This window comes from Plectropomus leopardus, chromosome 11, assembly GCF_026936395.1.
Source record: "Plectropomus leopardus strain MGB_pleo_1.0 chromosome 11, ASM2693639v1, whole genome shotgun sequence".
Classification (NCBI taxonomy): domain Eukaryota; kingdom Metazoa; phylum Chordata; class Actinopteri; order Perciformes; family Serranidae; genus Plectropomus; species Plectropomus leopardus.
Genome location: NC_142186.1, coordinates 31279585 through 31294133, shown reverse-complemented (window position 1 = coordinate 31294133; position 14549 = coordinate 31279585). Strand labels below are relative to the sequence as shown.

The following is a 14549-nucleotide window of genomic DNA, read 5'->3' as shown; positions in this document are numbered from 1 at the left end:
CTATTCTTTTCTCGGTTGTCATGGCAATAGGCTGGGGGCGTGAGGGAGCGAGCGCGAGCAAGCGAGCGGGAGTGGGTGTTTCGGAAGTGACATCTCTTGGGCAGTAACCTTGTTTCCTGTGTGGTGGAGTTGGGGGCGGATTCAAGGCGCTAGCAGCGCAGCAACAGTGACGCCGTGTGGACGCTTTGGGTGAGCAATGGGGAACCCGGGACGCGCCGCGTGAGGGCTGGGTGAATGATCTGATAGGTGAGAATACTCTCTCTCTCCCCCTCTCCCACTCTCTCTCTGTCACACACACATACACACACGTACACACACACCCGCACATGCACACCTGTACCCTCGTCCTCTCCTCTTCTCTCCTTCATGGTTGAAGTGGACTCATTGTAGGAGGTGAAATTAAAAAGGGATCAAAGCTTTTGCCTGGATTCATCCAGCAGTTTGACTGTATGGGAAGAGCAGTGTTTTACATATTTATTTTGCTCTCGGTCTGCACACAAACAACACAAAACCACACTTGCATGTAGGCACACACATATTATATTGACATACATTGCTTTGAAGTGTAGTGGCAGCTGGTGAGTGCAAGTCTTGTACACTTAAAAAAAAATTTCGGCTTCAGTGAATTGTTGTTTTTTGTAGAAACCTGGTGTTTCAGCTCTGCAGTAGCCCTGAAGAGTTTACAGTAATCAGAAAAGAATATAGTATAAAGGGGAGTTACGTACAGTTTGAGCAAAGGTCGATATAGTAGTGAAATGGAGGATAAGCTGCTGATGGAAGGTGTCAGTGCATTTTTTGCCGATATCTGATATTCTGATATAAAAACAACTCATTTGGCTGATAACTGACACCGATATCAATAAATCCAGTTTCATCCCCACCTAATTTTAGTGATCAAGTCTCCTCTGTAGTTGAATTAACATCATATTATGCATACTCTTATCATGATCGCCTTCCAGCAGATGGAGACATGAAATACAATGCTTTTCACTGTATGTAATATTTGTTCATTGTGCATAATAAGAAAAATATTTCTACTGGAGGAGAACTCCACACCTCACTGAAAAACTTCAACCCTCACATATTTTCATCTTTTCATGTTGCTAATTTGCTAGCAAGCAGGTAACTGGAGTTGAGTTTCTGGCAATTTGATGAACTTAAGTCCAATATTTACTCTTATTTGAGCTTTGTTTTGGTTGTCAAATGCTCCCTAAAAAAATCAGGCTATGTAGCTGCTAAATACTTTATTATAAGGTTCTCAGTGTGCTGTTGTTGTTTATCAGGGCATTCTTTGCTTGAAAGGGGTGGAATTTGTAGTTTGTAAAACCAAAACATGAAGCTAAAAGAAGGGATGTGCTGATCTCATGTATGATATTAGCTTCAATAGCAACCTTATTCAGAGGTTTGCATATCAGCCATGATGTGATCAGTCGATGTTAATTACAGTTCCTTTGTCAGTGTCAAAATTCAACATTTCTTGTGGCACTTACCTTCAATGAGTGATGTTTGAGCATGGAGATTTCAGTGCCATAGCAATCCCTGGCCTCATGTTACTTCACGTAAAAAAAACTGAATACATTTCTTGTAATGGATTATACACATTTTAAGTTTGGGAAAGAGATTTTTATTTTCATGATTAAACGATTAGTTGTTTGTTTTATAAAATGTTACAAAATAGTAAAAAAAATGTTCTGAAATGTCTTTTTTGTCCACAAGCAAAGATATTCCATTTACTGTCATACAGGTGTAAAGAAAGCAGAAAATATTCACATAAAGAAGCTTGAATCTGAGAACTTCGACTGTCTTTCCTTAAAAATTATTCAGATCTGTTTATTGATAATTTAATTGTTAATTGATGAATTGTTTCATCTCTATATATTCGTACTCAGTACAGAAAAATACCCTGAGTTAAGGCATCAAAATTTGCATCATGATAGGAAAAGTTGGATGTGTGCGCTGCTAAAAAGCTAACAGAGCTGCAAGAGTCAGGTGATAATTCTCTGTTGGTTCGTCTTCCCCAGGTTGAAAGGTAGATTTAACGTGCATAATTTTCGACACCTTTGAGTTTAAAGTTGACAAATGCACATATACAGACGTAAATCCTGGGTGTCGTGCAGGGAAGCATCAGCTCACACAACACAGCTTTATATATGTTCATATACGTAGTTGGCAGTCTACACAATGGTCATCAAAAGGCAAATTCCAAAATGTCTCAGGAAATGCTGTTTTATGTTAGGCCCATTGTGCTTCTCTGTTTGCTTTCAGAGAAAATTAAATGTCATCGCCACAACACCACAATCCACAGTCATTGGGGCGCAGGACCAGAGTAGTGACAGTGGTCAGACCGCCTGCTGAAAAAATCCACCCTCAGGCCAGTGTAAGATGAAGAATAGGACGTTCTGTTTCTGCTTTGGATCATTATACTCTGATAGTCAGGAGAGGCATGTTCTGCTGTTTGGGATGTGTACAGTCTGTGCAGCTTAGGTCTACGTTCACATTAGAAATGTGACTTCTAACTGGAACACGCAAGCGAGAGGACATTTCGCCTGTACTGGCGTCTCTCCATTGGCTCCCTATACAATTTAGAATCCAGCTCAAGATCTTACTGCTCGCTTATGCTGCTCTGAATGGGCTGGCTAAAATCTGCCGTTCTGACCTTTTACATCCACATATTCCATCACGGTCACTGAGGTCTGCCAACAAATCACTTCTTGTCATCTCGAAAACAAGACTGAAATGTAGGGGAGACAGAGCTTTTGCTCATTTGGCCCCCAAACTCTGGAACAAGCTGCCACCGAGATTCGACCAACCCCCACCCTGCGTGTGTTTAAATCTTGTTTAAAGATCCATTTATTCTGCTTGGCGTTCTCAGACCCTTTATGGGAGTTTCCAGTTTGTGGCTGAGGAATTTATTGCCTCTTTGCAAACAGTCTTTTGTGTCCTGATTTATTTTATTTATGCTATGTTTCATCCATCTATTGATGTACAGCACTTTGGTCAACTCTATTGTTTTTAAAGGTGCTTTATAAATGAATTTGGATTGGATTGGCAATCTGATTTGTTTGCTCTCATATGACACAGATCTGATTTTGGTGTAGTAGTAATGGACACAGAAATCACATTTTTCCAACAGTTCAGGACCATTTTCATATCCAGTCACTGGCCAGTGTGACCACTGTGAAAACGGTCATATTGGAATTCATGTGTTTTCTTCCCATACATGCATGTTTCCTTAATGTCATGCTTCATGTCCAGCTGCTGGTACAATATAGCTTACACAGTCGTCAGCCAATAGAGTCCAACTTTCAGATCTTGTATGCCCAGGACAGCTTACCTACATGCAATGACAGCGTTGTCGTGAGGCAGACGACGGGTTTTCATTACAGATTTGTGAAAAACTTAAGCAATATTTTCAGAGAGATGACTGCATTTCCACTGAGTGATGTTAGGTGACTTCTTTCAGGATGTTATGCGACTTCTTCTTTGGCAATAACAATCCCGGCAATGGATGTTCAAAAAATTAGCAGGTTTATTTCTATTGCAGCCACCGCACTAGTCGTCATTATTTCTAATCGGAGGTGACGTAGGCCTGTTATGCAAGCGATAATGGAAAGGGAAGCCCCTCATACGTAGAAGCGGCCACGTATAAGGGATTTCTGGGAGGTGTTAGTCCACGATTTCACAAAGGAATTGTGGATTCAAACTCATTTTCTGAGAGTAAAGCAATGCAATAACACCTCTTGTAGCACCTGCTGCATCATGCCTGAGGGAACCCGTTCCTACCGACAAGGGCATAGCCATAGCATCATGTGACCTATAAAAGCGAAAAGTGTTTCCATTGCTGTTTTAGGAAACATGCCTTTTTCGAATTGCCTAAAATACTACCTCATGTGAGTGTAAAAGCTTTTATTTCTATAAATGGGAGTTTTTTTTTTAAAATGGATGTCTTTCTATTAGGCGTTTTTTATATTCGCAGTTTCAATTTGCGCAATTTTAGGGTTAATGGAAACCCGTCTTGTGATACTGGTATGTAGCCCTGGACATCCCATATTCTGGAGGATCTGTTCCTCCCTAAAACCCTCCAATCTGTACCCACAAGTCTCTCATCCCAGTCCTACCAGATATGGCTGCTAGTAGAGCTGGTGCAACAAAAGCTCTTTTTAACAACAGCCTGTCTAAAAAAAAAACAAAAAACAAAAAAAACGCCCATTGCTCCAAAAGGCCATTTTTCCAAAAATACACCAAACACTCTCCCAAACAGAAGCACATCACTAATAATTTTGCAGAATGACATCATTGCGTGTTCCCACTACGGCAATCATTGAGGAGTTGAAGCTTCCACTGCTGCGTCATTCATTTCTCCCCAAATGCCCATTTTGCAAATGTGACATTTTTTATTTTTCTAATATCCGTGTGTGTGACGTTATTGGTTGCGTGTGAGGACTGAAAGCAGTGCACACTGATGTCAGATATGCGTCACCTGAACATGAATGTGAACACTGAACAGTCTAGTCAAAAAGATTGGATTTTGGGAAATAATCGGAAAATAATCTGAATTTACCACTCTGTGATATGAAGTATCCTCATCGTTACTAAACACTAGTAGTACATTTCAGTTTAGATGAAAGAGGAAAAAAAGAGTCAGAAAAACATCTCAAAATACCGATAAACTAAACCAAAGCAAAACATACTGTTATTGGCTGTGGCCTATAGCAGATATTAACTATAGATGTCCCAAAACTCAAAGTGTGTTTTTCTGTTACTTTGCCATTGTGTCATGAAAGAGACTTAGGCAAACTTAGGGAAACAGTTGTAGTAACAGGTGTTTAAGTGTCAAATGAATGTGCCCACATTATATCTAACATAATTACACAAAAAACAAACTTGCCTTTATAATATGATCATTAAAATGACATTAGGTAATCAGCTGTAACTGCAGCAACACAGATACAACTTATCTCCTACTCAAGTCTGACACCGCCTCCGACTCCACCAGTACCCCTGAGTGATGGTAGCCTTTAATTGGCACAAATAAAGTCACATATTCAAAATAGAGATACCTAATTAAAGCAGAGATTCAACTGAAATGTCTGGTGTAGAGGTACTGTCATGATGCAAAATGCTGTAATAGCACTGTCTCTGTCATTTTCATTGCCGAGCAATTGGGTATTGGTTGATTGCTCATATTCCAGCGTACAGTGCTTCATCTTCGAGCTATTCGGGGAGTATTCATGGTGGGAGGTGGTGAGGTTGTGAGCACTTTAAATTGCTCGGGCTTGGTATTGAGTTTTGAAAGCCAGAGGTCTCACCACCCTGTGAGGTAATCGTTGAGTAATTGGTATTGATCAACAAACCTATCAACCCCCCACAGATATATTTAGGTAATTTTGTGCTATGGAGCGGAAAAATTATACTGATTACCTTTTAATGAAGCAAAGCCTAATTCCTGAATGATAATTATTCTTCATTGTGCTGCACGCTCATGCCAATCCACCACCATGGCCAAAACTAATGTAACGCTAATGAGCTGGAGTTGCTCCTTCTCAGCGTATAGCACAAGTTGAGGGCATGACCAATGTGCTTGTTCAGCGAGAAGCCTCGTACTTCTGGGCCTTTGTGACCCTGCTGCTGACACTTGACATCCCCCCTTTGACTCAGCACTGACAGCAGCTTACTGTACCGCACATATGCACCACTCTGACTCACAGCTTGAAAAAGTGCAGCGCCGCATCTATCTTCACCACCCTCCATATATTCATTCTTGACGGAATAACATCTGTATTCTGCGGGTATATTTTCCAGTGAAGGCAATAATATGCGATACTGGTGCAGCTGAGGTCCTGGTGATGACATGTGTGGTGCTTTCTTGCCTAGAAAGTAAGATGCTTTGGTTCGCCATGCTCGCAGGAGTGCATTATCTGCCCCGGGCGGCCCGGGGATATTGCAAGCTTTATTTTTAGCGCTGTTTTGGAGCTCAGCGATGTGTATAAATCAACATTAGGCCTGTCGGGTTCCAGTAATGACAACGTTGACTAAGGCTGACCAGTCATCCGATTGGTGCATGGGACTCTTCTTTGTAAACTGCTAAGGACGGCAGAAAAAGGAAAAGAGCCCACAGAGAGGGAAGGAGAGTGAGGAACAAAGGCAAAAGCGAGAGGAAATACAGAGAGCCGACCGTAGAGAGTGAATGAAAGATAGAGTGAGGTAGAGGAAGATGAGCGGAGAAAAGAGGCATCTCAGCATTTCTGCTTGTGCCAAATTGTTACTGTACAGTATATGTGCACCCTGTACGTACAAACGGACAGACAGAAGAATGAGTCTGCTCATTGAAATTCTGTCCACTGCGCTTCACAGGCCCTTAATAGGCAGCCTCGGGGGTGGAGAGGTAGGCCTACAGTAGAGTAGTGCAGATTGGGCTGTGGATGACTCACGCTGCTATCCTCCAGTGAATATCTCAGCATCATGACTTTGCTCTGCACTGTTGCAAAGTTTGGATTCAAGGGCTTAGGTGCTTTTTGGAGAAAGGGAGAGCATGCCACACAGTGTTTTATGTCTCCGAAGACCCGCGATAATGGACAACGGTTCACAGTGCACTTACTCAGCATCTATCATCTGCCTTTTACAGGGTGGCTTCAAGTTGACACACCCATGCACAACAAAGTGCATTAAAAGAGTGAAATAAGTCAACAGTGATAGATCACCATACCTGCCTGTCCCCTGTTGATGATAAAATATACAGACATGCAAACAGCTAGAACATTTTATTTGATGCAACACTTAGAATTTCCCTTTGCAACAAAAATGTTTTGCCACGTATCCTTTGAAGATAACATTTCCAAACAACCCACTGTGCAACATTACAGCTCAGAGCATATTAATAGAGTGTAAAGCCTTGTACCTTAAAATGCTTTTTCAGCTGTTTATCCACGGTCGTGACAAAAGTTTTGATGAGACACATCCATTCCACTCATAATCTTGACAATATATCACACAATACTCCACAGTACGCACCTCATATTTCTTGTGAGTATCCTGGATTATTTTTATTGTGTTTTTATTTTCAAATCCACTGCAGGATTACAAAGTATTTTAATTATCGATATGTTTTATATCTGGCAGTGCTGCTTCTGTATGCATCACTTGGACTTCTACAGGAAAGAAAGACACCCTTCTGTTGGGTTGAAAAACACTACTGAGTTGCAAAGATTTTAATAAATCTATTTATTCATGTATATTAAACAAGTGCAGCTAATAATTCTGTAAAATACTGCAAGATTGCAATGTGGTATAACTGATTCAGAGAAGATGCAAATAGAGCTGCAGCAATTAGGCCGTCTACAGGTACACAGATCTTTTTTAAAAACTGATATCTCAATCCTCTGTTTCAATTCATTTCAATAGATTAATCTATATTGGAAATAATTGTTAATTGTAGTCCTAGCAAGCCCAGGGATTGATGTGTTCTGGTGGGAGAAAAAAATTAAATACAATAAAATATCAATCACTCAGCTAATAAAAAGTTCTGTATAGGCTGTTTTGACATCCTACATGCTTCACTCTTTCTGACTTGAAGTCCTCTTTTGCTTTTCTTTAAAAAAAAATTGTGCAGACACAAAAGCTGAGCGGAGGCTATCGTGACCCGTTAATGCAGCCTTATTACTGTGACCCATATTCATAGCCACGGGTTTCTGTCCACTCACATGATTCATATTACATCATATGATTTTGTACAACAACAACAAAAAAATGCATCTGAATTTATGCAGCTTTATGTGACTTGAAAAAGTGGTAGCTGAGTGTTTTGAGTGATCACCCCACCTCAGAAAGACATCATTGATTTCTCTGATTGAAGGGCCCTTAAGCAAGACACCAAACATCTCCCTTCTCTCTGTTAGATGAAAATTGCGTGACCACATGTGGATCCATGTATAAAAGAATTAAAAGTTTGTTTCATGAACCTACTCTGCATGCTTCGCTCCTTTTCATTCCTTGAATCGTCCATATTAATTAGCTGTGCATCTATTATTGAGCAGCTTGATTCATAATTCAAACAGAAACTTGAAAGATCATCTGAGTTGTTATTTTGCTACAAGTAGACGATTGCCTGTTGTCCTTTTCTCTGGCTGGGGACGGAGAAGCACTATAGCCGTCAAATGTCTGGAAGAATCTGAGAAGTGATGCAGTAAAATAATCTGTTATGACATGCTGAAGTGTTGCGTTGTGGGCTACAGGTGATTGTTTGTAGTTTACTTTAAAGTGTAGAGGCTCAGTCAGTCAAGTAGAGGGTCAAACAAATATCAGTTTTCTTACCCTTTGTCTGTGAGCTTGTGTGATTGTGTGAAAATGTTTATGTGTTTCTTCCAGCTTGTTATACACATACGTTGTTAGTGTGACTTTGACATTTGAGACACAAGGAAAATGTTACTTTAGCCCCTTTTACACTGCACAAAAAACCTGCTAACACTGGCCAATATCTGGCTTTTTAATTTCATGGGAAAGGTCACAATAGGCCAGGTCAAATAACTCTGCAATAGTCATGCTTATTTATCGGCTGTGATCGGCATTGATGGAAACATAACACGCAGGTGAACAAGCTAATTTTAACCCCTTAAACCAGTGACGCGCCACCATCATACTGTCCATCTCCACCCGAGCAGTGCTCAAACATGGATCCAAATTAGTCTGCACCGACTTTGAAAGAGACTCACTTAGTATATCTAAAAACAAGTAACCACTGTAGTGTTTTCACAGGCCTCCATGCTGCTTTCTAATGCTGTTTAGTATTACTAACATGTTTTCTGTTTTCTACACTAAAACACTGGTCTTCTGGCAACATAGATGTAATAATAAAACCTGGATACAGCATTGAGGCCGGGTCCCAGTCATTCTGATTAGAGCTGCTCAGTAGCATATGAAGCAGACAACACTCTATTTCAGCAGTATGAAAGTATCCGGATCTCGTACCTGGTTTAGGCCTTTGCTGAACTTAAATGGCAACCAAATAATTTAATCTTGAGGCTTTTTTAGAGTTTCCATATGTTATCGTACTGAATGAATTAAATCTTGAAAGTGGAATAAGTCATTTCACTTTTAATGCTCAAAAAAAGCTATCCACTGATTAATTCCATATGTGGCCACTATGTAAAATTTGCTTCATAGTCTTGCGCTGTTGCTGAGGGTTTGATTGGCAATAGGAAGGAGTCGATGGCCTATTTTTATTGGGTTTATCTGTGTGTGACAATCACACATACATGCACTAATTGTGATGGAAAAGGAGTATTTGGCTGACACACACACTGCATAAGTCTTCCTCAACTTGTTTACCCCAGGATTCACTTTCAAAATCACATTTCTACCATTGTTTTTTATATAGTTTTAACTTGGTGAGAGCACTTGTTTTCAGTGCAAATTAGTTCACAAATCACCCTCCGGACCAGAGCATGTAATACTGATGCTGGTGGAGTGGTGATTTGCCTTATAGGGAGATATTGTTGTCTTTGTTTATTTTGAATATTAAGATTTAAACTAGTGCAATTGATTCAGCTTTGTTCCCAGCCATGTTCCACTGGTCTGTTTCTAAAAAAGTGGAGAGTCTTTGAATTTCAGCATCAGACAGGATAGAGTGAGAGAACTGCCTCAAGACGTTTGCTTTTGTCTTCGTATCTGAAAACTATAAAATGCTCTGTGGCGTAATCTGAGGCATGTGAGAGATGCTGCTGTTCTGGTGCTTCATGGAGAAGAAGTAAAAATGTCTAAAGCTTGAGCAGAGATAATAAATAAGGAGTCTTAGGGGGAGGGAGAGGAAATGCAAGGTCAATATTAGAACAACTGATACACCAAGAGAGGCCCCTTAGATGTTGAACAGAGAATTGCAACCTATAGAAAAGTACGCAAAAAGATACTTAATAGATGTTACGACTGATAAAAGCTTCGCCATATTACAACAACACAGCAGGACACAGTATATTTTGTATCTGTGGTGTGTTTTCCTTAACTTAAAACATAAATTAAAGCTGTGCAATAAGGCCAGAAAACTCGGACAGCAGAAAGGAAAGAAAAGACAAAGTGCCTCATTTACCAAAGGTCCCTAGCCACACATTTTTCACTTAAGACAAAGTAAAACAGCTACCTGCGAAACAAAAATCCATATTAATGTCTTCAATACTGTGTGATCAATTTCTTAAATTATCCTAGGCACAGAGCCCTCAGATATAATTTTCATTTTTTTCCACATCTTCTTGATTGATCCCCGGAATTTAGGATAATATCAAAGATAATAGTGTACCCCCACCGAGGAGATTATAGTTTAGTTTCTCTGTCTGTCTGTCAGCAGGATATCTCAGGATACTCGGGAACAGATTTCTGTTAAATTTGGTGGACAGGACAGCCTCAGGCCGAGGAACAGATGATTAGATTTCGGTGGTGAGCTGGATCTAGGACTTGTTCAATTAGACAATTATCATTTTTAGCTGTGACTATAAAACTAACAGAGATAGATTTCACGTCCAAAGGGTGTGTTTGCAGAGTCACTATGAAGTGTCTTCTTATAAATGAAGCCCAAATGTCTCTTTGCTTTTCTCAGTCTAGTGAGACATCACATTTCTCTCTGGACAGTTTGTGTGAATAAAACTGGCGTTAGAAAAGAAGGACAAATGAAAACAAGGACATTTCCTCCGGACTAGTGATAGGAAATTATGAGAATTGAACTTCTTGAGGAAGATGCAAAATACATATTTTTCTTCTTAACTATAGTGCTATTTATAAAGCTAATTTTGTTTGAGTGGCCGAGTGTTGGAGATACTGGCTGTAAAGATGTCTGCTCGGCTTGTGATGCAACATCAATTTCTACTGAACTACACCCACCAGCTGTATCACTGTGCAGAAGGAGGTGTGCATTTATTGCTATCCATGAGCCTCTTGTCCATGAGTAGATGCACGCTTCCTTCTGCACAGTGATACGGTCGCCAGATGCAGTTTAATCGAAAGAAAATAGTTACTCCACGAAACTGCTGGCAACAACATATCCTCATACAATGGTCCATATTATAATTAATGAGTTAGTGCCCTACTAACAATATTATGTGCTTAACGTAAAGTTAGGGTTGGGCAAGTTCCGTTTTTTTGGTTAGTTTTAGGAAAAACATGGTGATGACATACCTTTAAATAATTCAAAGTTCACCTGGTTTCACACGGTTCTGAACACCTGTCTCCTAAAGGAAAGTCCAGTCTTGTTTGACCCATTCACACCCCCACCTGCATCCTTATACGGACTTTCACTCTTTAAACTACTTCCTCCTTTACTACCGTCAACACATTGATCACGTGATTGCAGCGTTGCCCGTTTCTTAGGGTATACACGAATAACTGACTCATAATTACATGGATCTATAAATTGTGGTGCATTACCTTTCATAGGTGTATATCAGGGTTGGAAAGTAACTTCTTTGTCCACCTGCCACTGTGGCCGATTTATTCCAAAATCTATCAACTCCTCAATACATCACCATTGTGTTTTTTTTTGGGGTTTTTTTGGTGACTAAAGCAAATTTCGCAGCCGTTTGTATATTTTACCAGCATTTGGCGAGTGGCTCGTGCTAATTTCCATCTCTGGTATACATAGGAACAGTGCATACGATCAACCTGCTTACAACAATGTCTGTGGATTATCTTGTGTGACACATTGCTGTTGAGTTTTTCAAATGCATTTTTGGCACTTTGAGCATCACAAGCGACCTAGTTCTATTACAATGGAGAAAAGGCAGACATCTCTATGGCCAGTATCTCCAACACTCAGCAGTTCACACCGAAACAATCTAGACTGATAAATAGCACTAGAGGTTAGAGAAAAAATATACATTTTTGATTTTGGGGTGAACTGTGCCCCCAAAGGCTTGTAAGAGAGGAACATTTTACCTTTTTGAGTGTAGCCTCTTCACCCTGCTGCGATACAGAATGAACCACTGCCGAACCACCAGACAGCAGAGCAGCTTCTTTCCTCAGGCTGTAAGACTCAGCTCATCCTCCGTACTCCAACATAAAAAAATAGTTTTTGTATATTCTTGTGGGGCATCAAGGGGCTAAAACTAACATTTGTTGTGCAACCCTGTAACCTTGAATAGTTTTGGCATTTAGGGAATTATGTTTACCTGCGCTCTTGCACAAATTTAGATGAAAAGCTCAGTACTTCTCTCCACTTCCATATCTTTGCTCAGAAACAGGGAAACAGCTAGCCTGGCTCTGTCCACAGGTAAAACAAGAACTAGCATACTAGCATTTGTAATGGTTTTTTTTTTGGAGCGTGGGGAAGAAATCGCTACAGCATAGTATCACAATATTTCGTGTGGCAACTTGTATTGATGAAGTGAGAAATTTTATCTTTAAAACTTTATCTTATTAGATAAAACAGGTGTTGAAGATTTCTTCCATTAAATTGTGATATATATATATATTTGCAATACCCAGCATATTGCAAAATGTTTAAAACGACAATATTGTATTGTGACTAAATTATCATGATAATATCGCATTGTGGGGTCTCCGGTGCTTCACCCCTAATATTTGGTTTCTTAAATGTGAACAAAAAATGAAATGTAAATGCAACAAGCTGTGAATTTTATGGGCAATTATGTGCTGGACTATGCCAGCTGTTCCCCCTAAGCTAAACATTTCCTGTGTAAAGCTTCATATTTAACAGACAGATGTGAGAGCGGCATTAGTTTTTTCATCTAACATTTTCACTGTTCATCCCATTGGCATAATAATCATCATAGTTGCTCACTCCCCATTTATACCTGAACTTACTGCTCTGTATTTCAATTTCAACTGCTATTACTTTTATTTAGTACAAACTTAATTTTTAATATGTTTCTGTTCTTTTGCCCGTGTGCTTGCATGTTTACACCGGAGAGCTGGGAGAAACGGCATTTCAATCCTGTCTATGTCCTGTGCATGAGGCAGAACTGAAAGTTGACTTTGACTTTGAGAATGTGAATTTCCAAAATATTTTTACTACGCTGCAATAATGCATCATGTCTGTTATCTACAATCCCAGAATCAGGTGCTGTTTGTAGCATCATGTGCTGCATCATCTCATTATACCTGATGACCTCTTTCAAGCAGACCTCAAACACGCTCTAATGACACCTGACACTGATGTTATGAGGACAGACGTGTGTCACAGCATCACAGCGCTCCCACCGACGACCCTAACTGACCTTCTGTTTCCTCCCCCCTGCCCCCCCCTTCCTTTTTTCTCCCGTCCAGATGCAAGGTGTGCCGTCCCCCCCTCCTATCATCATCACCATCATCGCACCCACGCCCACTCCTTCCACGCTCCCTCCTACGACCGTCCTGCTCACGAACGTCCCTCCTACGACCGTCCCTCCTTCAGCCGTCCCAGCTACGACCGTCCCTCCTACGACCGTCCCAGCTACGACCGTCCTTCCTACGACCGTCCATCCTTCGACCGTCCCTCCTACAACCGTCCCCCGCACGAGCGCCCCATCTACGACCGCCCCTCACACGACCGTCCACACCCTGACCACTGGAACCCCCATCTTCGTGTGAGCTCCGGAAATCAGTTCTACATGTTGGACCAGGAAGAGGTATTACAGTCCCCACACGCCAGGAACACACTGATACTGAAACTTTAGTACGTTATTAATTAAAGATACTCATCAAACTATTATGTGAGAAATAAAAATATCTTTTTCTTCACTTGGGTTGCAAAGGCATGAGACTTTCATGGTACCATAACCATCCCAAAAAATAGCACGGTGTCACAGTATCACGGTAAAACTGAATTATTTGTTATTTATTTGGGCTTTATCCTCTTGAAACTTGGAGCAACATCACTTTTCTTGTGCTTTCAGACGCCTTCTACAGGTATATAACACCTTTGAACCTTGACCAACTTGTGATTTTTTTTTTTAACATGGGTCAAAATCCAATGAGCAACTTGGTAAGAACTGTTTCACAAAGAGCAAGAAATTAGCAGATTTTAAAAATGATTTTTAAAAAAGCGAGGGAAATGTCTGTGGAAAAAAGGGAAAAAGCCAGAGTTTTTCCCTAATTCTCATCATTACTAGTAATTCAAAATTATCAAAATTATAATTTTTTAAAAAACTTTCTTTTTTGTGTTTTTTTTGGGGGGGGTTGTATACAAAATCGAGTCAGTTCGCTCAGGTTTCAAAGGAATGAAAACCAAATCGTTTTTTGTAGTTAAAAAAGCTTTTTATTTCTATAATTGAAAGTTGAAACATTTTTTAAAATAGAGGAATGTGCAAAAAGTCTCCCTTTATAAAATATCTAAAATAAAAGCGAGAGTCTCCATCCAGCTGCATTTTTTTAATACCGTAGATAAGCACATGCACACGGTATGATAAATGTAAATTTTTATACCAAGTACACACAAGGTCACTTATTATGACATCCAATGTGTTTGGTCACAATTTGTTGTAAGCTGGTTCAAAGTTCTTATTGAGTTTGCTCGGAAAAATAAAAGTTAAACAACATGAAGTATATTATATTACTATTTAAAAGGAAATATA

General features: G+C 40.0%; 1 protein-coding gene across 13 annotated transcripts in view; it reads left to right on the top strand.

The window, feature by feature from the left end:
- syngap1b (synaptic Ras GTPase activating protein 1b) overlaps positions 1-14549 on the top strand; it is a 187051-nt gene that overhangs the window by 39074 nt on the left and 133428 nt on the right. For 11 of the 13 annotated variants that reach the window (XM_088084626.1, XM_088084624.1, XM_088084617.1 and 8 more), the window contains one exon: positions 13264-13604. The exons of the other annotated variants lie outside the window; for them this stretch is intronic. In XM_088084626.1, the coding sequence (XP_087940752.1) occupies positions 13264-13604 (341 nt within the window). The remainder of the gene's footprint in view (positions 1-13263; positions 13605-14549) is intronic. 13 annotated transcript variants of the gene reach the window in all.